Source organism: Macaca fascicularis, chromosome 1 (assembly GCF_037993035.2).
Source record: "Macaca fascicularis isolate 582-1 chromosome 1, T2T-MFA8v1.1".
Taxonomy (NCBI): Eukaryota; Metazoa; Chordata; class Mammalia; order Primates; family Cercopithecidae; genus Macaca; species Macaca fascicularis.
Window position 1 is genome coordinate 193,862,012 of NC_088375.1, and position 24,627 is coordinate 193,886,638.

Here is a 24,627-nt window from a genome sequence, read left to right on the forward strand (position 1 = left end):
GCTGTGGGTTCAGGGATTGTGGCCATGTGGGCCACCCAGTGGACACTGTCCAGATAACATGAAAAGAGGCCATCCACAGCAGCTCAGCTCTCTGCCCCTCATCTTTGGGCCCCACCTCACATTCATAAAGAGGCTTAAATTCTAGGGTTTTTTCCTTCAGTTCAAGATGAGGTTTGTCAGTGAGGTCACAGACGTCCAGCAAGAGGGTTAGCAGGGTTGCTTATCCCCCAACTCGGAACCCACCACCGCGAGCTGCCTGCAGAGGACCTATACTTTCTAATACTATGACCCAATACTAGAGAGCCAGAGACACCGTAAATAACCGTTATCTTATATTTATGTATTTAAAAGATGGTTCATAAATGTATTTAGTGCTTACCATGTAAGACAATTTTTACCCCCATCTCCAAAACGAAGTAGAACTGATATTCAGCTCACAGAAGGCTGTTAAAGGCACCAGAGAAATACGTGATGCAGTGGCTTAAAGAGACTGCCAGGAAGAGTGGGCAAAGTTTCTGCACTGGAGTCAATTTGGGAAATGTCATACAGATCAGCCACCCAATAGCAAGGCCTCTAGGTAAGTAGGGAGAACGCCTCTGGTCCTGTTCGGGTGTTTCGTCTGTCAAGGTGCTTCTCCTGGCCAGCTGTGTCTGCACAGTTCAACACGACTTGAGTTGGCCATCTCAAAACAGCTATAGCCTCAGTTGCTGTGAGGGCACCTCATGGATGACAGAGGCAAGAAAGGCTTGAGGGAGAGGGGGTGAGGCAGGGGGAGCTTGGAGCCTTCATTCTCTAACCCTAAGAGCTGTGGACACAGAGCCGAGTCCAACCTGGCTGCTGCCTGGGCAGGCAAGGAGAGGGCACCGAACGCACTCCCCCCAGAGCCTCACACTGCCACCAGTTGAGGCCTGTGCCCCTCTCTTCCCTGCACACCATAGCCTCTCTTCTTGAGTGCCCTACCCAAACTACTGCCTAGGAAACAAACATTTGGTAACATCTTCAGAAAGGCTGCTTGCAAGGAAGGCAACTTCTCTATGCTGTCAAACAGCTTCCTTAGTTGAAGCATCTAACTCTGGCCCCGTCCTTACTGCCCCCAGTCGGGGCTTCCAGAAGCAGTGTGGGCAAGTGCTGCTGGCCTTCTGCAGAATGATGAGCACTGGTCAGTCCTGTGCTGATAAAGGCTGGTGTGTCCCCCATGTCTTGGTTTCTCAAACAGCAGGTAACAACCTCATCTTTCCAAAGAGATAGCTGTGCCTGACCTGTTTTTCAGGGCTCTTCTGGACAGCAGCCTGCTTCCAGCACAGAGAAGGGCCTGGCCTCAGGGGGAACCCTGGAGCCCACCATGTGCCTCCTGCTCCATCTTGGGAGCAGCAGGGCCCTGTCGGCACTCAGTAGAGCCTGGGATTGGTGACTGAAGAGGGAGGTGGAGGCTTTAGGCAGCAGCGCTGAAAGAGGTGGCAACAGATGACCTGCATGGGAACTGGGGCCTGCAGAGACATTACAGAGCGGGGGAAGTGTCTTCAGCTCTCGAATTCTGGAAGCTGTCAGGGGAAGGGAGTCCCACAGCCAAACTGCATGGTGGGTGGGCCACTGGGTCTGCTTCCAGTGTGTGGCGGGGCCCACAGGGAGCTGAGTTTTCCTGTTGGATTTCCCACACCCGGCCTGCCTGTGTCTGGCCAAGAAGGCATTGTTGAGCCTCATGAGATCACAAAGGTAGCTGTGCAGGCCCCGCCCACTTCCTATAAGCCTGGTTCTGGCTGTCCCTGTGCCAGGCCTCCAAGTGCCCTGAGAGCTACCGGCCGGGGTCGGGGGGCTATGGGAGCTCAGGGCAGGCACCTCCCATGCTCCCACAGGAGCCACCAGGACATGAAGGTCATAGGCCTCTCCTCTCCTCCTCTTCCTGTTTGACCTGAATGCCGCCAGGCCGACAGCCTCAAGGATTCCATCTGAGAAGATGCAGGCTGGGTGTGTGGGGAGCAGTAGAGGGGCTGGTGTGTGCACATATGTGCACAGCTCAGGACAGAGGCTCCCTGGACTTGGGGTGGGGAGTGCCAGGGCCCCAACTCCAACCCTCGTTCTGCTCCTCTTGACCTCTGCTCTCTGGACCGAAAATGGAGGACTCATTCTAGACTAGGAGTTCTTACGGTCTAGGAGCCCCCTTAAGTGTTTATATGTAAAGGCCATTTTTCTGAGAGGCCATAGCTTTCATCAGTGTGCCAAAAAGCATGAGATCGTCTGCTCTAAAAGCCTCTGCCCCAGCGCTGCCTAGTTTCAGAGCCCCCGATGGTCTCACATTGGGTTTTGGAGCAGGCAGAGAAGCTGCAGTGGGGCCACCAGCCAGTCCTTAGAGTCCTGGGTTAAGGCCTCTTCTCCAGGAGGCCCTTTTTAAAGGGTTTCTCTGTTGCCTGGAGGCAGGAGTGACCTTCCGGTAGGCAGGAAACCCTGAGGGTACCTAGGAGGCCCCTAGCCAGTGGGTTGGGGAAGGAAGACAGGACCCCTGGGGCCACTGAAATCGTGGAGCTCTCAGAGACCTGAGTGCCGGTCCCTTCTGCCACTCTTTGGGCAGATCCCCTGTCTTCCCACAGGCCCTGTGTCTTGCTCAGTCCATCTGACTCCGCTTTCCCATCCTAGGCCTCAGGTGGGTGGCAGGCCCTTTCCTGCTTGCCCTCTGCCCTCCCTCTCTCTGGCCCTGCCCAGCCTCTGCCAATCTTTGTGCCTCCCAGGAGCCGGGACACTCCCTGAGTCCTCTGGGAGCCCTTAAGCCACACTGAAAACACAGACCCTTGGAGAAGCAGCCAGCAGTGAGGAATCCTGGAACCCCTTCCCAGGGAGAGCCTTCCCATGACCCCCATGAAGAGATCGGTGCAAACACAGGTGTCAGAGCCCTTCACGGAGTCCTGGGGTGAGGAGTCCCTGCCAGAGCTCCCCACAGAGCAGTCCCTGACCGAGTACTCTGACCTCGAGGAGGCTCCCTCGGCGCACACTCTCTATGTGGGCCATCTGAACCCCCAGTTCTCAGTGCCAGTGCTCGCCTGCCTGCTGCGAGACACCCTGGAGCGGCTGGAGATGCCGGTGGCGCGGGAGCACATCGAGGTGGTGAGGCGGCCGCGGAAGGCCTATGCGCTGGTGCAGGTGACTGTCCGCAGGGACACCCTCGCCTCCCTCCCCTGGCGCCTGCAGACAGCCCTGGAGGAGCACCTAATCCTCAAGGAGCTGGCAGCCCGTGGGAAGGAGCTGCTATTGAGTGAGGCCCAAGGGCCCTTAAGCCACAGAGAGGTAAGTGGGACTTCTCCCAAGCAAGCTCCAAAGCCTCACCCCAAGGGAGAGACTCTGGGTGGGAGTGGCCTGCAGAGTGGGGACGGAGGGGTGTCTCTGGGGAAGCAGGGACAAATCTGCAAACTTGGGGGCTGCTACTCAAATGACCATGGCTTGTCACTGGTACTGCCAGCTTTCTCTGGAAAAGACACTGAGTTTGCCTCAAGCCTGATGCTTGTGTGAAGAAAGGCCACGAGGGGGCCTCCTCCTTGGGTCCTTTTACATTCCAGCCTCTGGGCCTGGGAGACCCTAGAAGACACAGGGGCCCTAATTTTCCCCTTGGCCCAAGTCATTTGTTCAATTAACAATCATGAACACCCCCTCTGTGCCAGGAGTTAAGGCAGGGATGAGAGGCCCAGCCAGGCCCCAAGGAGCCCTGCATCTGTGGCCAGAGCCGGACAGCCACCCACAGAGCTGCAAGGTGGCTGCGCTCAGAGCTGTGAGAGGACACAGGAAGGTTTGCCCTGCTCTCTGGGGACAGATTCACAGGGGAAGTGAAATCCAGGCTGGGACTTAGGGCGTTGGACAGGAACTTGTGGGGGAGGACATTCCAGGCCAGGGACACAGAATATGCAGAGGAACCTGGGGGCTTAGAGGGACTGTGGTGTCTGCAGAAGGGCAAACCATTTGGTGGCCCTGGAGCTCCCACTAAAGGCTGCAGGGGGTGCTAAGGAAGGAAGTTGGGCCAGAAGGTAGGGTAGGGGCCAGGTCACCAAGACTATCCAAGGCAAGGCTGAACCGCTGGCTTTACTGGGTGGGACATGGGACGTTAGGGTAGGTCACTCCACGAGACAGGTGATTTTGGTTTCTTTTTCTTTTGGTGTGAAAATGATGGTGTTTAAACTGTTGCAGAACTAAAAGGCTCTGTGGCTTACATTTCAACTCAATTTCACATTTGTATGACGTTTATCCTGTTTCTAAGACTGATCAATTCAACTTCTCTGGGGAGCTGCAGGGCTGGTAGGGAGGTGCCCTGGTCTCCTCACCCCAGCCCATGCTCATGAAAGGATTGTGAGGAGTAACAATCTGCCTTGAAGTTAGTGTCACTAAGGAGGGTTGACAGGAAAGGGTGAGCCTGGAAGCAGGGAGGTCAGAGAGGGGCTGGCTGGGGAGGCCCAAACTAGGAAGTGGCCCCAAGGAGGCTCACACCGAGCCCTCGAGCAGAGCCCAAACCACGAAAGGTGATTCCGGAGGCGCAGAAGGAAGTGGAGATTAGGGTGGACTTGTCAATAGCCCAGAAAGTAGTGGGCAAAGGTTTGAAATCAGGAAGTGGGTGGGTACCTGGGAGTCCCTCTCCATTCAGGGTCCTGCAGCTCTGTCACAGGGTGCTGAGATACCTGCTGGAATGATCTGGCTCTGGGCCTCAGGGGCCTGTCTGCAACCCAAGTAAGAAAAAATGGGCCCACACGTGTCCCAGCACCCAGCCCTGGGAAGCAGAAATCTCTTCTTCCCCACCAGGCATCCCACAGCTCACCTGGGAAGGGCCCAGCTCGGCAGGGAAAGGAGCACTGACAGGAACCCTCGATCCAGCAGGGTTTCCTGCCTCGGCTGCAGGAGGGTGGGCAGAACCAGGCCCCTCAGCCTGGTGAGCGGCATCAGGATGCCCATGAGAGTCAGGCCGCAGCAGGGGCCGGATGGGGGGTTCTTGCAGTCCTTCTCAAGGTCAGGGCTCCCATTTTCTGGCTTGACCCTTACACTCATACACTCATTCTTGACTCCCACCCTAGGAGGAGGAGGAGGAGGACAGTGGCCTGAGCCCCGGCCCCAACCCAGGCTCTGGCGTCCCGCTGCCCGCCTGGCCTACGCACACGCTGCCTGATAGGCCCCAAGCCTGGCAGCTGCAGAGCTGCCAGGGCCGGCCCAGTGGCGTGTGCTCCGACAGTGCCATTGTGCACCACGAGATCGTGGGCAAGGACCAGCTCTTCCAGGGTGCCTTCCTGGGCAGCGAGACTCGCAACATGGAGTTCAAGCGGGGCAGCGGTGAGTACCTGAGCCTGGCCTTCAAGCACCACGTGCGGCGCTATGTGTGCGCCTTCCTCAACAGCGAGGGCGGCAGCCTGCTCGTGGGAGTGGAGGACAGCGGCCTGGTGCGGGGCATCCGCTGCAGCCACCGTGACGAGGACCGCGCACGCCTGCTGGTGGACTCCATCCTGCAGGGCTTCAAGCCTCAGGTCTTTCCCGATGCCTACACTCTGACCTTCGTCCCTGTGATCAGCACCTCGGAGACCAACGTCCCCCTCAAGGTGAGCCTGCAGGACAGGAGGGCCTCCAGGCCTGTCATCTGTCATCACTCAATAAGACGATGGCCTGCGCTCCTGCCAGGCAGTGCTGGGGCAGGGACGGGACTGGGGGCCACAGGAGAAGAGGCTGGTAATGGCCCTTGTGCCAGCCCTGCCGGCCTGCCCTAAGGAAGCAGTGAGCAATGCTGAGCGGCCTGGCAGGATGGCGGCTGCCGACTGTGAAGGGTGGCGCCTCCAGAGCTGCTGTTGCCCCTTCCAAGGTGATCCGCCTGACCGTGCACACCCCCAAGGCCCAGAGCCAGCCGCAACTCTACCAGACAGACCAGGGGGAGGTGTTTCTGCGGCGCGACGGGAGCATCCAGGGCCCGTTGTCCGCCAGCGCCATCCAGGAGTGGTGCAGGCAGGTACGGAAGCTAAGGCCAGTGGGTGGGGTGGGGCGAAGCTGACCCCAGGCCTCTTCAGTCACACAGAGCAGCCCAGGGCAAGCCACCATGGTTCCCTGGGCCCTGCATCACCCCGTTTAACCCAAGGGGTTGGATTAAAATCACACCACATTCCGTATTCCACTCGGTAGGCAGCTGGTGGGAAGAGGCCCAGGCCCTCTCTTTTTAAAAATCTATGCAGTGGCTGGGCTCAGTGGCTCACGCCTGTAATCCCAGCACTTTGGGAAGACGAGGTGAACAGATCACAAGGTCAGGAGTTCGAGACCAGCCTGGCCAATATGATGAAACCTCATCTGTACTAAAAATATAAAACTTAGCCGGGCATGGTGGCAGGCAACTGTAGTCCCAAATACTCGGGAGGCTGAGTCTGGAGAATCGATCGAATCCCGGGGGCAGAGATTGCAGTGAGCCGAGATTGCACCACTGCACTCCAGCGTGAGCGACAGAGCAAGACACCTCAAAAAAAAAAAAAAAATATGCAGTATCCCCTTTTCAGAGGTGCCTGAAACCTCTCACCCTCTACTTGGGCAGTTAATGCACTCGATCGTGAGTGGCTGAGACAGCAAGGAGATTAGAATGTTGAGCCATCACCAGAAAACCCCAAGGACTATACACTGCATTTTAGGGGAGGCCCTAAAGGGGTGGAGGGGGCAGGACACAGTCCCAAGGAAGAGCTTTTTCAAGAGGGAAACGGAGAATGGAGGACAAGAGGGCCAACAGTGAGGAGGGACATGGCCTGCCCAGCATGCAGGAGGCTCCCTTCCAGGGTTGGCAGCCGGCAGCTTTCAACCTTCCTGGTTGAAGGTGGCAGCAGGCCAAGGGGCCTGACTTTCCCCCTAGCTGAGAAAGCTCCCAGGCTCCCGGGCTTTCCCTTCCTCCCTCAGTTCAGCCTCAGGTGGAGGGGAGGATGGACAGGCCCAAGACCAGGTGGGCTTGGCCACATGCTTTTCCCATGTCCCCTCAGAGGTGGCTGGTGGAGCTGGGCAAGCTGGAAGAGAGGGTGAAGGTGCTGACGATGGAGAAGGAGCAGCTCCAGCAGCAGCTGCAGCAGCACGGGCCTATGTCCTGCACCTGCTGTGTCCTGTGAGGGCCCTGGAGAACAGGCAAGATGGCGCGGCGCTCTCCACCTGAGACCCAGGAATTTCCTGTTTGAGCCTAAGGCCGACCCAGTAAAGCCCATGCAGGCTGCTGAGAGGCCGACAGGGGCTCCTTCAACATGACACAGGAGCCCATGTGGCTTCAACCCTGACAGCCCCCAGTCTGTGTAGCCAAGAAATTGCTCTCAGGCCTGTCCCCAAACGACCTTTCTTTTAGAAAGAACGTGGATTGTCCCTCTCCCTAAAACGCTCATTTGGCCCAGGCTGAGGCCTGTGACTCCAGCTGGCTGGACAGTGCCAGAAGGGAATCTGTCGTTCCAGGAAAGCCCCTCACAGATGGCGAGGCATATTTGGTGACTGTGGTTACAGGGCAAGAGGCCACCCTGCAGCCCCCACCCCTGACTTGCTGGAACTTGTGATTGTCAAAGCTCCGTTAATAAATTACATGCACCTGGGACAAGAATGGTTCTTTCTAGGACACTGGGTCAGCCGGTCAGATGCTGCAGGGTCATGAGTCCCAGGCCCAGCCCACCTCTGTCCAGGAGGCAGAGAACAGACCAGAAAGGCAGGGAGCCCAGCCTCACACTCCAGTCCAGCTGTGTCTTAAAGACCAGGGACCGTGGGGCAAAGTGCTATGCCTCTGTGCTATAAGACAGTGACAATGGCCGGGGGCAGGGGCATTTTGTCACCATCAGGCCAGTGCCCTGTGTCTATGCCAGCTGTGGCACAGAGCAGCACCTCACACTAAGGGTTTCAGTTCCTTTCCAAGACCCCTCTGGTCCAGTAAGACCATTAGCTTAAAACAAACAAAACCAGACGACTCCTGCGGCTTCCTGCCTCTGGTTTCTCCTGCTGTCTCCACCAGCCGAGCCAGAGGCTGTAAAGCCAGTTTGATCACACTCATGCTGCGCCTATGCCCACAGCCCTCCAAAATCTCCACTTCAAGAGTAAAGCCCAAACGATGGCCCGCATGGTTCTCCACGACCTAGCCCACCCCACCTCAATGTCTTCCGCCCCTTGTGCAAGCCACTTCAGCCACGCCCACCAACTTGTTTCATTTGCACTCCTGCCTCGGGCCTCTGCGCTAGCCTGTTTCCTTTGACTCCACCTTCAAGTCCATGCTTAATTTCCCACCCATCCTATTTTAAAGACACCACCTCCCAGCACTGCCACTCCCCTGCTCACTTCCACCCTTGGTCTCCATCTATGAACTGCCACACTCTGTAGCTTGTATTTGGTGTTTCCCCCACTAAATACCTGCTCTGGGGGACAGGGGTTTGGGTATGGCTGGCATGTGGTAGATACCCAATAAATACCTGCTGGTGAGACAATTAAGGATACTCCTAAATTTGGGGTCTGAGCCACCAGAAAATCACCAAACCGTGTTGAACAGGGCATTTCACAGGACCGGTGTTCCATAGAACACACGTCAGTTATCTCCTAAAACTTGAGACCCCTGGCCATATCCACAGAGCAGATACGGATGAGAACTTTGGAACCCCCAGCCCCTCCGCTCACCAGCCAGGTGACATCTCCTGGGCCATCACAACTGCTCTGAGACCTGGTTTTCCCACTTAGCAAAGAGCACACAACGCCTGCCTCAGCTGCCATTCATGCTGGTTCTAGGGACCAGTGTGATCACGGACACCTATACTGTGGCAGGTTCCCAGACTCCTGCTGCTCACCCCCCAAGCTGCCCCAAGGTCACCAAGGCTGCTTGAAAACTATACAAATGTGTTACTCAAGAAGGTGGAGGACTGGCGTTTCTGAGCACCTTCCACAGTCCCGGTACCATTGCTAAACACTAGTCCAGGCACCACAATCCTTGGAAATGTTTTTGGGGGGAAAACAGCAGATTTCTACAAAGGAAGGGTGAAGTCAGGCTTCAGCCCAGCTGCTCCGGACTGCTAAGAACCTGCCCAGACCCCCTGGACTGAAGGAAGTTACTGAAGGGAAGTTACGCATAGCTGTGCCTATTGTTAGGTCACATTAAGAAAGGAATGAGGAATGTGACCAGCTTTCCTCCCCACCAGGGAGAAGCCTCTGGGGACGGGTCAGTAAACACTGGGCATACAGGTTGCCCTCTTGTAAATCCAGCTTCAGCCCTATCCTGTCTGCCACAGGCAGGCTGGCGGGGCTGCTTGGGCTTTGCAAGCCCTGGAGAGTCATTTGGGATCTCTTTTCTCAGAAACCTTACATCTGTGGCCAGCACTTGACAACTGATCAAAGTGATCTTAAACGTAGGGGCAGGAACATAATTACTGGGAGGCTTTTTCACGCCACCCACACACCCAACCATTGTGGGGAGCCACGACGTCACCAATCGGCATGTTAGACCCTCAGTTTGGGGAATGTTTTTTAAAAAAGAGGACCAGATGCGGTGGCTCACACCTGTAATCCCAGCACTTTGGGAGGCCGAGACGAGCAGATCACAACAGGAGTTCGAGACCAGCCTGGCCAACATAGTGAAACCCCATCTCTACTAAAAATACAAAAAAATTAGACGGGCATAGTGGCAGGCAACTGTAATCCCAGTTACTTGGGAGGCTGAGGCAAGTAGAATCACTTGAACCTGGGAGGTGGAGCTTGCAGTGAGCCGAGATCACGCCACTGAACTCCAGCCCAGGCAACAGTGCGAGACTCCCTCTCAAAAAAAAAAAAAAAAAAAAAAGGACTATTGACCAGGTGCAGTGGCTCATGCCTGTAATCCCTGCACTGTGGGAGGACCGCCCTGAGGCCAGGAGTTCAAGACCAGCCTGGCCAACACAGCGAGACCCTGTCTCTCTATATATATAAAAAATTTAATTAGCTGGGCATGGTGACGTGAACCTGTAGTCCCAGCTACTTGGGAGGCTGAGGCGGGAGGATCTTAAGAGCCCAGGAGGTCTGCAGCAAGCTGTGCTTGTGCCACTGCACTCCAGCCTGGGCAACAGAGACCCTAACTCAAAAAATAAATAAAATTTAAAATGAAGAGTATCTCCTGGTACCACCAGGTGGGAGAAGAGGTTAGAATTATGCTCGATCAGCTTCATTCAAAGTACCATAACAAGCAGTTCTGCTGGTGAAGATAGTCTGGCCCGCGGCTCACTGGCTGTGTATATGGGGTACCCACATCCAGTGCCTGGCAGAGGAGACGACCACCTTCCTAAACCATGCTTATCCCTCCCCTTTCTCAGTCATGAAGCAGCATAAACAGCACCCATGCACCTTTTCATCTCGCTCTACATGCTGAGAACCCGTATTTGAAGCTTTATGAAAAATTCTGGTTCCTATTAAAAAGAAAGCCTCATTTCTTAGTTTTTAAACAAATTCTCAGGTCGTCTGCTGACTCAAGGCTGCTCACCTGCAGGAGCACCCGGCACTGACAATTCAGGTGACCGCACACAGGCACACCAGCTCCGTGCTCAGACGCTTCCCATCTGGCCAATGACATAAACAGAATGAGAAGCAAAGCATGTCTCTTGTTCTGCATTATTTATTTATTTCTTAAGTTAGAGTACACATTGAGTCTGGCCAGAATATAGGAGCACATAGCTGTGCCTATCGTTAGGTCACATTAAGAAAATAACTTCATATTGCCCTTTCAACTGCAGTAACACCATCCTGGAAGAAAAACGTACCCTCGAGTCAAAGCTGTCTATATATGAGAGGGTTTTAGAGGAAGTTTCCCCAAAAGACTCTGTTCTGTAAGTGACCCCTTGATGCAAGGAGTGTTTCCCAGCCCTAGCAACAGGAAGCGCAGCCACAGGCATGGGGATTTTAAAATCACGCTTCAGAGACAGACATCTTGGTGTTTCATGTGACACCAAACTGACCGTCCCTTTGGATGACGAGGACCAGCCACAGTTGGCACTGAGAATCCCCCCAACTCAGGGCAGTATAGAGATTTTGTCTCTGGTTTCATGGCTTAGTGGCAAGCAACACCCTGAGGTTCCCAGCACCAAGTGTTCAAATCCTAGCTAAAATCCTCTCTCCATGCTCAGTAAGTCCATGTGGCACACTTTATAACGGTCTAGGCATCCAGGGGAAAGCGACAGGCAACGCGCTAGCATCTGCAATGACGCGAGGTAGTTGAGAAACCAGGTGACCGATGGGGCACTCTGCAGCCCCACCCACCATCAGTTCCCATCCCGATGTCTGCCGCAACTCAAGAACTGCAAGGAGAGTGTCACGCAACAGGCAGACACCACAGAGGAGCCAGTACACATGATGGGACATGCAAGTGACAAGTTTCCCAAATACCTTTCCGCATAATAAAATAATCTTAATAAAAACATAATTTAAAGAAAGTGTCCAAAGCCGAGTGTAAAGTCAGAGCTGTAAACTCTACCCAAGTCTGAAGGGTCTCCTGAAGAATCATCCTGTTTAAAAGAAAAAAAAAAAAAAAAGTGGGAATTATATGATGTACATTAAAGTAGAAAAGTTAGAATTTCTAGTCAGCTGCCATGGGAAACGAAGCCTGTTTTTCATGGCAGAGCAGTAGAAGGCGCCTAATAGGAATAATTAGACACTACATTTATAATTCCTACAGAATCACATTTTCAAGACCTCACACATCGACTTCTACAACCACCCAATGCAAGCATTCTTTCTCCACAGCACCTCATCACAGTGTCACTACTGGGCAATTCTCTACTTGCGAGGCAGTCAGAATTCCATGTAATGGACCAAATATCTGCCTCCTTTACTGGTAACAATTCTTGTTATACCAGCTCCTTAGACTGTGAAACAGCCTATAGCAAACCCCCTGGTCAGAGGGTTCATGAGTCCGTCTGTGTTCAATGCTTACCTAGCACACAGGCTCTCCTCCTGTCACTAACTTCTCATGCTACCCACCACCTGTTTAGGCTATCCCAGGACAGGGGTCAACCAACCAAGGCAGGAGGGAAACAGCTGTGATCAGCAGATCAGACCGGCACGGACCCAGCACCAGAGACCCACTGGTGATGAACACACTGTGTGCAGGATTCAGGGAGGTCCCCCTGCCCAGGCCTTAGGGCAGGAGCGGTGGGGCCACACCCATACCCCTGGTTCTCCTTCCAGACCCCAGATTCCCAACTGACACTTCCTCATTTGATACCTCACCAGCAGAACGCGTACTTCTGCCAACACGGTCCACACAGTTATCCTAGAGGACATTTACGTTTCGTGGCAGTGCCCACAGTTACTGCACTTTATGAACCTACAAGTCTTGTCACTTAATAGGCAAACATTTGACGTCTGTTTGGCAATTGTTCCAACTTTGAAGGAATTCCAGAAGCAGCAGCAATCAACAAAAAACTGTTCTCTAAGCAGTGTCAGTTTTAAAGTACTTCCTGATGAAAACCTGAGGCTCTGCAGAAATGACAAGTGCCACACTGTCATATCTGTCTCTTCCTTCAAGATCTCCAAATTTTTAGCTACGTCAAACAATAGGGCCTAAGAATTCAGACCCTCCCCACCCCCGGCCCCAGAACTGGTCAGACTGGCACCAGAATGTAGTAATCAGTATTGAGACAACTGCCCAGTGACCGTGCTCCCCAAGCTGTCATCCCCAGGGCAGGACTGGGAGGTGCACGGCAATGTGAAGGAAGGACTGCCCATTTGATACCCGCACTGACCTCACTCCTTTCTTTCTTTTCTCTCTCAACCTATGGATTATATTCAAGACCTCACCACTATCATTCCTGACAGATAAAAATTTTCAGCCCTAAACTTCCACGATATTCTTGCAATCACAATGTGCCATCACCATTTTTTTAAAAAAACTAAAACTTTAAAATAGCACTTACACTACAAGATCAGTCATGATTTATTGATGGAAACTTCAGTTCGGTGATTTCAGAGTCAGGGGAGCTGCTTCCACTTCTGTCACTGTAGGTGTCCCTGTAGAATTCAGATGCATCATCTCCCATCAAAAACTCACTTTACGTCCCTGTTTTTACAGCCACAGTTCCTACAGGGACACTTGTCTGCACATGGCAGGAATTAGAAAGACTGTTTGCTACATATTTAGTATGAAACTACAGAAGGATTTCCTTCTTCTAGCTACAAAAGATATACATTCAGTCACACACCCTACCACCAACTCTGAGTACTGGTTCTGGATAAAGGTGGCAATGGGACATAAACCTCCCCGGGTTGTGGCTTACTTCCCGGGAAAAACTAGTTCCCCTTAACATGGACCAGAGGGTCCTACGCCAAGTGTGATCTGGTCAGTACCACCAGAGCTCAGATGCTGCAGAAAGGGGACCTGGCCAACACGCCAGGGAAGCACCGTGAGAAAGCTCCGGAAAAGGAGAAGAAACTTTCACCCCAGGCGCCTGTGGCTTTTTTTTTATGACTGACTGTGACATTTTGCTGTAATGAATCAGCGACCACCTAAAGGACTAGAGAAGACGAATGGATTACTGAAGCAAAGAGTGCACCTACCTGGGTGAGAGCCTGCAGCCTTTCTGGAGGTAATGCGAGAGCCGCCCCACAGAGGCCAGGAGGAGGCCAAAGTATGGTGGGGAGGGCTTGATAGGTCTGGACAGGAACTCAGGGTGGTACTGAACACCAACAAAAAAGGGATGATCTGAAACAGACTCAAAAGAAACAGCTTCATTGTGAAGGTTATGCACAAAGTGCAAAAGAACAAAATCTGCTTAAATGTTTCCTGTTTCCATAGGCCCTAAAATAATCTGAAACTGACTTTCTCATTTCAATCTAGGTAAAGGTAACCTCAAAGCATGAGTGATCTGACACCCTTTCTCCAGCACTGCTTGTGCTGTCCCCTCCTGGCTGAAGGCCTCCTGTCCAGAGTCCCATCCCAGACCCTGGCTCCCAGGACTTCTGTAGACTGAGGTCTTGCGGTTCAGGAGAGGGCTAAAGCAGCTTTAGTACCAACTCCAAGCATTTTGGAGAAGGAGAAACTGCGGCCAGAAGTTAAATGGTTCCCTGAGTAAGGCCATGTACCAGAAAGAACTTTCCAGGGTCCAGACCCCATGTTTATCAAGACCCCTTCCCTCATGAGACAGTGCTGCTTCCTAATTCTGTTAGGTTAGGAGCAACAAGATAACATTTTTGTATTTTCCCATATGCCAAGATTACTAAGTTTTCCATTAAATAAAACTGCCCGAATAATCACCTTCTAACTCCACAATTTCCATTCTCTCTCCTTCGACATCTTGGCCAACAAACTTCAAGCCTTGTTCTTCCAAACACTTTTTCCAGACTGGATTCACCTGTTGAGGCATGAACAATAATTCTGCTGGTCTCTCAGCTCACGGTCTTTCCAGAGTACCAGGAGCAAGCTGGAATCCTCACCTCAAATCGGTGCCGGTGCCTCTCTTCCAGGTAGTCTGCGTCTCCATAGAGTTTCCCTGGCAAAACAAACGGGCTGCATGTAGAGAACTTTATCTCACAGGATGATGCATTCACAAAGACATCCTCCTTCCCACTTTACTTTTCAGCATCTACACAGCCAAGTCTTTTGAGGGCTATTTCTATGAATCTGCTACGGTCACCTGCTCTTAACAGCACAGTTTACACTAATTCTTGGGCTTCTGACTCTTTCTGACAACACTAAAGAAAGCCATAACAGAAACAAGACTCTCACCACCACCTTCAAGCACGTGAGTGCAAAGCATGGGCACTCTGCTGCTAGAAAACTGCCTTGGAAAGCAAATCAGGATGCATGAAACGGCATTATTAGAACAGAATCTACTTAGGCTGAATCATATGAAATTGCCATTTTTGTGTGACAAAAACTGCCAAACATCAGCAATTTATATGGCTGGTCTTAACAGGAAAGTAACCAATTAAGGATGAATGTAACCTCACTGCCTCACTGTGTTGAGGCGCCCATGCCTAGGAGTCTGACTGCACTGCCAGTGGCGTTTCTAAGACCCACACTGCTTCTATGGCTATTACAGTGCATCCTAAAAGGGTATGAATAAGAGAGGAAAGAAAGAACTTCAAAAGCAAGAACGAAACAAAAAAAAGCCAGCCTGCTCCTCGAAGCCACGGCACCACCCTAAGACAAGTCCTGGGCGCGCAGAGCCAAAGGCTGGGCCAGCGCGAGGCAGCTCTTACTCATGACTGAGTTCTTGGTCTGGAACAGGGTTCTCCTCTTGCCCAGCCTCATGGTTCCGCCCATCTGCCCTGGGTTGTGTTCTGGCATGTCTACGACCTGGAGATGTTCAGAAAACAGACACCAACTACAGAACTCTGCTTCCGCTAGAGAGAAACCTCCCTGGCTGAGTGGGTGGCAAAGGCTTGTGAGTAGGCTCTAATTCTCCAGGCTTTCCTTATGAGACGTTTTGTCACAGGAGAAAATGCCTCCCAGTTGGCATTTGTAACCTCGGTTGGGTGGAGGCTCTGTCCTTCAGCCTGTCCTCCTGATCTGCAGACAGGACCACAGCAGCCCCTCCTCGGGCTAGTCCCGCCCCAGCACTGTGGACGTAAACATCACATCCTCAGAAAGACTGATACAGTAGCACAGACACAGACTGGATGTGTCGTAACATGTCTGTCATCATCCCAGCTAGCCCGATGACTGCTCAAAGGCAAGTGATGCGGAGTTAGCACCCTGCAGCTTAGCAAGCATCTGAGGACCGGGTGGGCCATACACTGATGGCCCAGTCCACCTCTCAGCCCAGCGTTCCCAGGCACCTTCTGACCTCCAGGCTCTCTGTGCCCTGCTCTTCCCGACCCCAAAGCCCCATGCTGCAAAATATCTGCTGGTCCACTCCTGAGGCCTTAGTATCTGCAAAGTTCAATTTCAGGTCAACAAACACAGTGATGCTATCTAAGTGCCGTGAGATCAAGAACCTTGTCCATCTCATTTAGCACAGTGTCCATTTAGCACAGTGTCCTCGGTGACAAGGGCAGTCCCAGCACATAGTACGCATCCACATTTGCTGAATGCTGAAAAACGTAAATAAGTGCCCTTTCCTTTACATCCCTGTCACCCTGGTCTGAGAATTCAAAGGTGAATAAAGGCATCATCCCTCCTCCATGTGCATAACAGTACAGCGGGCTGAGAATGCCATAGGCCTTCGGCGTGAAATCCAACGCAAGGTACGCCAGCCCGGAAGAGCTTTGGATACGGTTAAGCCAACCAGTGCTCCATCCCAGCAGTTCTCCCAGGACTGTGGCTGGGGATCCCATGAATTAATATGTAATAGACAGATGAAAGCAGTGAGAGCAGCAGTTAGCACACAGTAAGCACACATGCAGGCTCTCATATTAGTATCTACACCGTGTTCTAGGAGTTGAGGGGAGGAGGGATGGAGAATAATTTTAATCAGGAATCTCCTCCAGTTTCCTGGGCTGGTATCTGTCTTAAAAACTTGCTGTGGTCAATTGGAAAGATTAGGGGGGAATTACGTAATGAAAACAAAAACTTTTTCCTATCTCAGGGTTCTTTGGGATGGACTCAAGCGGTCTCACATCCTGTCTCTAATCATCAATCACGTTCATAAACGCCCCCTCCACACCCTTCTAAGCCCTGTGGAGGTTCAAACACTTGACTCACCACGGGATGACTGGTCGTAGGGTCAAACTCTGTAGAATTGGCATCTGAAATACCAAAATACTTATGAAAACAGTTACAAACAAAAGTGATTAATAGTTTCATTGCTAAGCTCTAAACACAACTTCCCTCCTCAGTTTAAGATCATTGATTATAATAAATACTGAAGATAGCATCCCCCTGACCTCATCCCCATACGAGATCTCACTGTTGTCCAGGCTGGAGGGCAGTGGTGCCATCAGAGCTCACTGCAGCCTTGAACTCCCAGGTTCATGCAATCCGCCGGCCTCAGCCTCCCAAGAAGGTCAAACTACAGGGGCACACTACCACATCCAGCTAATGTTTTTTCGTGTTTTAGAGAGACAAAGGCTATATTGCCCAGGCTAGTCTCAAACAGCTGGGCTGAAGCAATCCTCCTGTGTTGGCCTCCCAAAATACTGGGATTACAGGTGCAAGCCACCAGACCGGCAATAAATAGCATTTTTAATACATAAAATGCTCAGCCCACACACAGTTGATTTTTTTTCCATTAAGTATAACTCTTTCTGGAAAGTCAATCAGTACAAAATGGGGAAATTAAAACTAATGGCATAACCTAGTAATTTTTAATTAGATACTGCATCTTTATGTCAGTTTTTTTTTTTTTTTTTTTTTTTTGAGACAGAATTTCACACTTGTTGCCCAGGCTGGAGTGCAATGGTGTGATCTCAGCTTACTGAAACCTCTGCCTCCCGGGTTCAAGCAATTCTCTTGTCTCGGCGTCCCGAGTAGCTGGGATTACAGGCATGCGCCACCATGCTCAGTTAATTTTGTATTTTTAATAGAGACGGGGTTTCTCCGTGTTGGTCAGGCTGGTCTCGAACTCCCAACCTCAGGTGATCTGCCTGCCTTGGCCTCCCAAAGTGCTGGGATTACAGGCATGAGCCACCGCACCCAGCCTGTGACAGTTCTTATATTGTTTGCTTGTGTTTTAAGACAGAGTCTCGTTATGTCACCCAGGATGGAGTACAGTGGCACAATCTTGGCTCACTGCAACCTACACCTCCGGAATTCAAGTGATTCTCATGTCTTGGCCTCCCAAGTAGCTGGGACTACAGGCGCACACCACCACACCTGGTTTATTTTTGTATTTTTAGTAGAGATGGGGTTTCTCCATGTTGGCCAGGCTGGTCTCGAACTCCTGGCCTCAAGTGATCAACTCATCTCAGCCTCCCAAAGTGCTGGGATTACAGGCCTGAGCCACTATGCCTGGCCAAGTTTTTATATTGTCTTAATGTTTCAGACTCTGTCTCTCCAAGATGAACAAGTACTATTTCTTCTAATACTTCTTTCATCTTTAGCAGCTAATACAATGCCCAACTCAACTGTTTCACTCAATAGCTCAGTCAGAAATGACTTGATTTCAACTCAACCTTTCTGTTCTTCATTGAACTTACCATCTAACCAAAGCAAAACCACTAAAGACCAAAAGGCAAAGGACCAAGTTCCTTTTACTATGTGAATGCTGGGCACTGTTCTCCTGGCCAGGGTCCAGTCTCAACTGAAGTGTAAGCTCATCACCAAGGCACTTACCCATTTGGGAACCTAAGTGAGAGGCAGAGGTCTTCGGCTGTGAAGGATCCAGGGAGCCCAGAAAGGCAGCTCTGGGGTGGCGGGTGGTAAGACAGTGCCTCCTAGGACTCAGAAGCCAGCACTCAAGGGCATGCCATCTACCAAACTGGGCCACACCCCCAGGTCACTGTGAAGCAGCCTCTCAGGGAAAGGGTGAATGAAACCCAGCCCTAAACCATATGCTGGCCACCAGAGTCACTTGTACTTTATAAAGTCAAACTGCTTTTACATTCCTTCAGGTTACTTTGTTTATTTTCCACAGAATTTACAAGGTCTTTCTGAAAATCTAGTATTTGTCGGGTGGGTTACAGAGAATAAATGGGCTGTGATGGACTAGTCCATGGGTGGCCCCAATGCAGCATGCTCAGTCTTCACACTCATGTGTGTTCCCCTGCCCCCTGAGTCGGGGCTTGGCCACATGACTTGTTTTGGCCAACGTGGTATCAGCAGGCCTGGTAAGTGCCTGCACAGTAGGCCTGTCATTTTGGAAGCCAGCTGCCCGCCCTGTGTGAGGAAGCTTGGGCTGGATTAATGAATGATGAGCCACTAGGTGGAGAGAGCATCCTGACATCCCTGCTGGGCTGAGCTCACAGCTGAAAGGAAGGCAGGAGTGTACGATCTCAGATACTACACCACGTGCAGCCAAAACCCATGCACTGAGCCAAACCATAGAATACTGAGTTGAGAAGTCACTGCTGTTGGGAGCCACTGAGTTTTAGGGAGGTCTGTCACGTAGTAATACACATCTAGGCGAAGAGCTGATATTATCTGAGCATTTCCCTATTTTCCAGGCACTGCTAGAGACTATTTACATACATTATCTCCCTTAATCATGTGATGTGCGTACCATCATTACTCCCATTTTACAGAAAAAACAGAGACCCATAAAGGCTAAGTAATTTGCTTAAAATCATCCATAAGTGGTAAGGTTGGAATCTGAGCCCAGGTTCAATAGCTCCAGAGCCCAAGTTCTCATAATAACTGCCCAAGCCTCACTTAGGACGACGACTTCTCACCAGGCACCAGCTTCAGGATGGCGGCCACCGTGATCAAAGTGACAGAATCTCAAGAATATGAACACAGGGGCAGAAGGCAAAGTAGGGAGTCTGGCTGTGCTCCCTCCTTCCTGCGTGGAGGAACCATGCTGTTCCGCAAGAGGCAAAGCAGCTCCCTTACAGCACACCATGAGGTGCTGGGAACCCAGGCCTGCCCTTCTCCAAAGTTCCTCATCACCCAGGCAGCAACAGGCCTCATATCCTCCAGAAATACACAAGTGGGAATTGAATGAGTGTCTTGATGCACACTTACCTCGCCATCCCAGCACGTTTCTTGAGAATTCAACTACTGCCAACTGCATTCCTAAGCACACACCTTCCAGTCGGGGGGAAAACAAACAAAGCTCCATTGAAAAGGCAGCTCCTACTTTTCCCAGCAGTCTCTGCAATGGCCTTTGTGTCCTTTATTTGGAGAAGTATAATCGCAAACTCATAACTTCCTGCTATGAACAAGTACCCTCTGCTGTTACACTTTACTTGTATTAGATTTCAAAAACTGCATGTAAAGTAGATAAAAATTCTAGATTTGCAAAGTCATCTGATTTTAGAAGTAAGTGATATTCTATTCAGTACTTTTTTTTCCCAGACAGGGTCTTGCTGTTGCCCAGTCTGGAGTGCAGTGGAGCAATCTTGGCTCACTACAGCCTCGAATTTCTGAGATCCAGCAATCCTCCTGCCTCAGCCTCCACAAGGGTTGGGTTTACAGGTGTGAACCACCGTGCCTAGCCTCAGTACTTTAAAATTCAAGTTTTCTTACCCTCTCTAAGTTTTTATTTACAGTTGTTCAAGTTGAAAATTACTAAAATGTACAGCACCAGGAGGCATCCAAAATCATTTTGTCCAATTACAGTCAGCTGTTGTGCCAAGTGAGCGGATGTAAAACTCAACATCACGTGTGCTGCAAACAGCTGGGTTCATTAAATGGACAGGAATTCACAATTCATTCTCTCAAAATTCCACAACATCTACATGTAAGCTCATAAGCATAAATAAGCTTTCCATTTTAAAAGACTGAATTTGTCTCCAAAGAGAAACATGAAGGCTTCTGCTGGGGCTCCTATCCACAAAGACAGCACGTTTCAGTAACCCCCCACTTTGTTCATCGGCCCCCATGTGGCACCGTTCCCCACTCTTTCCTACTCTAAGTGAAGACTGCACTGCAGAGCTCCTTACCCAAAAAAGGCTTTTTCTGATTTCGAGCCCAGGCAATTGCTTGGATTTTTCCTTCGGTTCCTCGAACACCAAATCCTCCTGGAACCAGCACTCCACTGCACAAAAGAACAAACCACAAAGGCAACTCCCCTTTTCTACCAGCCCAGCTTGCAATAACCACCTAAGGGGCCATTACCAAGACACTGAAGCCATGAATTAACCCCATACATTGTGCTATTAGGACAATGAATTGTATGTAAATACTATGAACTTAGAAACTGCATACAAAACTATGGACTTTTCTTGTAACATAAGAACATGCTTATTGCAAGGGAAAAAGATAGTACACATAACTGCAATACTGCCCCTGCACTATCTTTGGTACTCAGTTGTCCACAATTATTTTTTCTTGAGACAGGGTCTCACACTGTTACCCAGGCTGGAGTGCAGTGGTGTGATCACAGCTCACTGCAGCTTCAATCTCCCAAGGAGCTGGGACCACAGGCATGTGCCAACACACCCAGCTGGTTTTGTTGTTTTTGTTGTAGAAACAGGGTCTCCCTATGTTGCCTGGGCTGGTCTTAAACTCTTGGGCTCGAGCAATCCTCCTGCCTCGGCCTCCCAAAGTTTTGGGATTACAGGCATAAGCCACTGCACCCAGCCCATAATTTTAAATACATATATTAATATAAACAATTTATTTTACCTCTTGGCTTAAAATGCTCCCCTAAGAAGGGGGCCTTTCTTCATCAGCTCTGTGTGCCGTACTGACCGAGACGCTCAGAAGAAGGTGTACACCTCCGTAATATTCAACTGTTCTGGTGAACCAGAAACTCTTGCTAATGTTTTTACTATTATAAATAACAGCTGCCAAAACAATTTATGAGATTCTACTGATGAGTACTCATCAAATGTTCTGGATGAAAAATCGTTAAATAAGCCTCATCAATAGATGCATATGGCAAACAGTATCAAAATCAAAACAGCTTTTCAGATCCAATGATATTGACACACTGCATTTTTAAAGGATTAAATCAGACAGCAGGTAGTCTTTCCAATAATTAAAAAATATTTTAACAAGTCAATTACCTACTATTAGCACATGAAAACAGAGGACTCTGTCATTAAAACAAATGAAAAGAACCCCGGAAACCCAGGGCAGTGAACTCTACTCACTGAGCACTACAGAGCTTCTGCCAAGCTTCGTGGTAGCGCACGGGGTCTTCCTGCGAGGTGATGGGCTCCAAGTCCATAGAATCTATGTACTGGACAGCGTTCAGACAGGGGAGAAAAGCAGGCTCGTGACTCAAAGCTGTGCTTTCTTAATTTTTAAATAATACTATCATTTTATCAAAGTTCTGTCTTCCTTAATTCTGGCTTTAAAGTGATCACCTTGATACATTTAATAACTTGAAATTTTTTTAAATATGAGATTTTAAAATACAACAGTTTCCTTCAAAATCATTAAATTCCCAAATCTCTCTCTCTCTGCACTCTACTCTGTTCAGGATCTGGCCTCTGCAGCAGACTCTAGAGGGCTTTCTGTTCAATGACACTCTCCTCAGCCTATCTTCTGCCCAGCTTTTGTGGGTTTTTTCTTTTTCTTTCTACCATATTGAAGCATAATTCACATACAATAAAATACAAGCATTTTAAGTGCATACTTTGAAGAGTTTTGTCAAACATACACATGAAGGTGTGACCACCACCGCAACCAAGACATAGAATGAGCCAGGTGTGGTGGCTCACACCTATAATCCCAGCACTTTGGAAGGCCGAGGTGGGTGGATCACTTGAGGTCAGGAGTTTGAGACTAGCCTGGCAAACATGGTGAAACCCCATCTCTACTAAAAATAAAAATAAAAAAAATAGCTGGGTGTGGTGGCGCACACCTGTAGTCCCAGCTACCCAGGAGGCTGAGGCAGGAGAATTGCTTGAACCCGGAAGGCGGAGGTTGCAGTGAACTGGGATCATGCCACTGCACTCCAGCCTGGGTGACAGAGCGAGACTCCATCTCAAACAAAAACAAAACAAAATGTAAGTTACCATCTTCCCAGAATGTCTCCCCTCTACCACCTACCCCAAACAACCTCAGATCTAATTTCTATCATCACAGATTCATTTTGCCTCTTACAGAACCTCATATAAATGGAGCCAAATAGTATATAACCTTCTGTATCTGGCTTCTTTTGCTTAGTGTTTTTGAAGTACATCCATGTTGCTGTGTTTATCAGTAGCTTGTTCCTTTTCTTTTTTAACATTTTTTTTTTTTTTTTTTTTTTGCAGAGATGGAAGTCTCGCTATGGTGACCAGGCTGCTCTCAAACTACAGGCCTTAGGCGATCCTCCCACAGCAGAGCCTCCCAAAGTGTTGGGATTATGGGCTTGAGCCACTGTGTTCAGCCTGGTTTGTTCCTTTTCATTGCTGAGTCGTTTTCTACTATATAAATAAACCATTACAAATTTATCCATTGGCAGGCTATATTTAGGTTGTTTTGAGATTTCAGCTATTACGAATAATTTGTCCATTTGAATAAAAATCTTTTTTTGTGGACATATTTTCAAGTCTCTCAAGTGAGTATCTGGGAATGGACTTATTGGATCACATGTCTACCTTGATAGACTGTTTTCTAGTGTGGTGGTGCCATTTTACACTCCCAGCAGCAAGGTAAGAGCTCCACAGCCTCTCTAACACTCAGCCGCTCTAGTGGGTATGCGTCACGATCTCATCGTGACTTCATGTACATGGATTTCCCTGACAACTAGAGGTGCTGAGCACCTTTTCGTGTATATCACCTACACCTTTTTTTGGAAGTGTCTGTTCAAATCTTGTGCCCACTTTTTAAATTAGGGTGTTCACTATTTTTTTACACTCTCCTACCTAAACCCTGCAGTTAGTTCCCTGAACCTCAGGGTAAGACCCAGATTTGGCCCAGTTCATGGAACTGTGGGCAGGCCCTCACACCAGCCTATCTCCAGACAGCCTCCAATTCACAATTTCCATCCACAGTGTTTCCAACGGCTCCACATCTCCAAGCCCTTGGACGTGCTCTATCTATTCTAATAGGAATGCCCCTTCCAAGCCTTCTCCATCCTACCCAACCCGACCTGGTGTCCCTCCATGAGGAAGTCTGCCTTCCTCATGTGTCTGCCACGGCAGGTTCAGCCTCTCCTATGTGCTCCTTCCTACCTAAGAGACTCAATATTCCTTAAAGGCAGAGACTGTTGCCTTTTCATCCATCTCTCATCCTCTGCCACCTGACAAACACATGGCAGCCACAGACTAACTCCAAGTGAATAAAATAAATGAATGATGGAAAGAACTAGCAAGAAAGAAGTCAGGCCTGTATAATGGGATTTAAATTCTTAAAACATGTACAACAGGTCATTCTGCAGGAACCTGTCCAGCAGCACAAAGCAAACTAAATTCTCACGCTGAGAAACACCTGGGAAGTAGAAAGCAAACCCTAATGTGGGGACAGCTACATGGGGTCCGGTTTACAACCTCAGCACTGAGCCCCAACTTTACCTCTGACCTTCATCTCCTCCTGAAAAGCTCCAGCTGATGGGCTGGGAAGAAAAGGAATAAAGAGGACAGGCAGAAGGGAGGGTTTTCAAAGACAGCTGACATAGCACTTACCATATGCCAGGCATAAATCTCAGCACTTTGTATTCATGAACTTCTTACAACAACCCTAGGAGGAAGGCACCATCACCATCCCTTTTTAAAGACGTGGAAACTGAGGCACAAAGAGGGTTAAGTAAGTTGTCTAGGTCTCACTGCTTGTAGATGACAGAGCTAGAATCTAGTCCTGGTCACCTGGCTGAGGCATCCATGCTTTTTTTTTTTTTTTTTTTGAGATGGAATCTCACTCTGTCACCCAGTCTGGAGTGCAGTGGTGCAATCTCGGCTCACTGCAACCTCCACCTCCCGGATTCAAGCAATTCTCCTGCTTCAGTCCCCTGAGTAGCTAGGAATACAGGCACACGCCACCACGCCTGGCTGTTTTATATTTTGAGTAGAGACGGGGTTTCACTGTGTTAGCCAGAACAGTCTCAATCTCCTCACCTCGTGATCTGCCCACCTCGGCCTCCCAAAGTGCTGGGATTACAGGCATGAGCCAACGCGCCCAGCCACAGAATCCATGCTCTTAACCATGACACTCTACTGCCACCCATAGATAAGTAGGGCCATGCCCCACCATTCCACCAGCTCAGC

General features: G+C 50.1%; 2 protein-coding genes across 7 annotated transcripts in view; one reads left to right on the forward strand and one right to left on the reverse strand.

The window, feature by feature from the left end:
* Positions 1 to 213: 213 nt before the first annotated feature.
* SLFNL1 (schlafen like 1) lies at positions 214 to 24,323 on the forward strand. 4 transcript variants are annotated; one of them, XM_074010862.1, is made up of 6 exons: positions 1,491 to 1,578; positions 2,567 to 2,638; positions 2,724 to 3,276; positions 5,043 to 5,558; positions 5,816 to 5,959; positions 6,963 to 7,550. In XM_074010862.1, the coding sequence occupies exons 3-6, from the start codon at positions 2,842 to 2,844 to the stop codon at positions 7,083 to 7,085; spliced, it is 1,218 nt and encodes a 405-aa protein (XP_073866963.1). In that variant the 5' UTR covers positions 1,491 to 1,578; positions 2,567 to 2,638; positions 2,724 to 2,841; the 3' UTR covers positions 7,086 to 7,550. The 4 variants fall into 4 exon arrangements, with proteins under 4 accessions (XP_015306973.1, XP_073866963.1, XP_073866965.1 ...); XM_015451487.4 differs by having other exon boundaries at positions 214 to 2,638; XM_074010864.1 differs by lacking the exons at positions 1,491 to 1,578; positions 5,816 to 5,959; positions 6,963 to 7,550 and adding an exon at positions 22,696 to 24,323 and having other exon boundaries at positions 2,499 to 2,638.
* The window catches only part of CTPS1 (CTP synthase 1), a 32,675-nt gene continuing 18,602 nt past the window's right edge, over positions 10,555 to 24,627 (reverse strand). For all 3 annotated transcript variants that reach the window (XM_005543793.4, XM_005543794.4, XM_005543791.5), the window contains exons 10-19: positions 21,586 to 21,674; positions 20,431 to 20,525; positions 19,511 to 19,573; positions 16,595 to 16,638; positions 15,151 to 15,247; positions 14,383 to 14,438; positions 14,204 to 14,300; positions 13,507 to 13,651; positions 12,867 to 12,960; positions 10,555 to 11,456 (exon numbers count right to left, since the gene is read on the reverse strand). In XM_005543793.4, the coding sequence (XP_005543850.1) occupies positions 12,876 to 12,960; positions 13,507 to 13,651; positions 14,204 to 14,300; positions 14,383 to 14,438; positions 15,151 to 15,247; positions 16,595 to 16,638; positions 19,511 to 19,573; positions 20,431 to 20,525; positions 21,586 to 21,674 (771 nt within the window). In that variant the 3' untranslated portion in view covers positions 10,555 to 11,456; positions 12,867 to 12,875. The remainder of the gene's footprint in view (positions 11,457 to 12,866; positions 12,961 to 13,506; positions 13,652 to 14,203; positions 14,301 to 14,382; positions 14,439 to 15,150; positions 15,248 to 16,594; positions 16,639 to 19,510; positions 19,574 to 20,430; positions 20,526 to 21,585; positions 21,675 to 24,627) is intronic.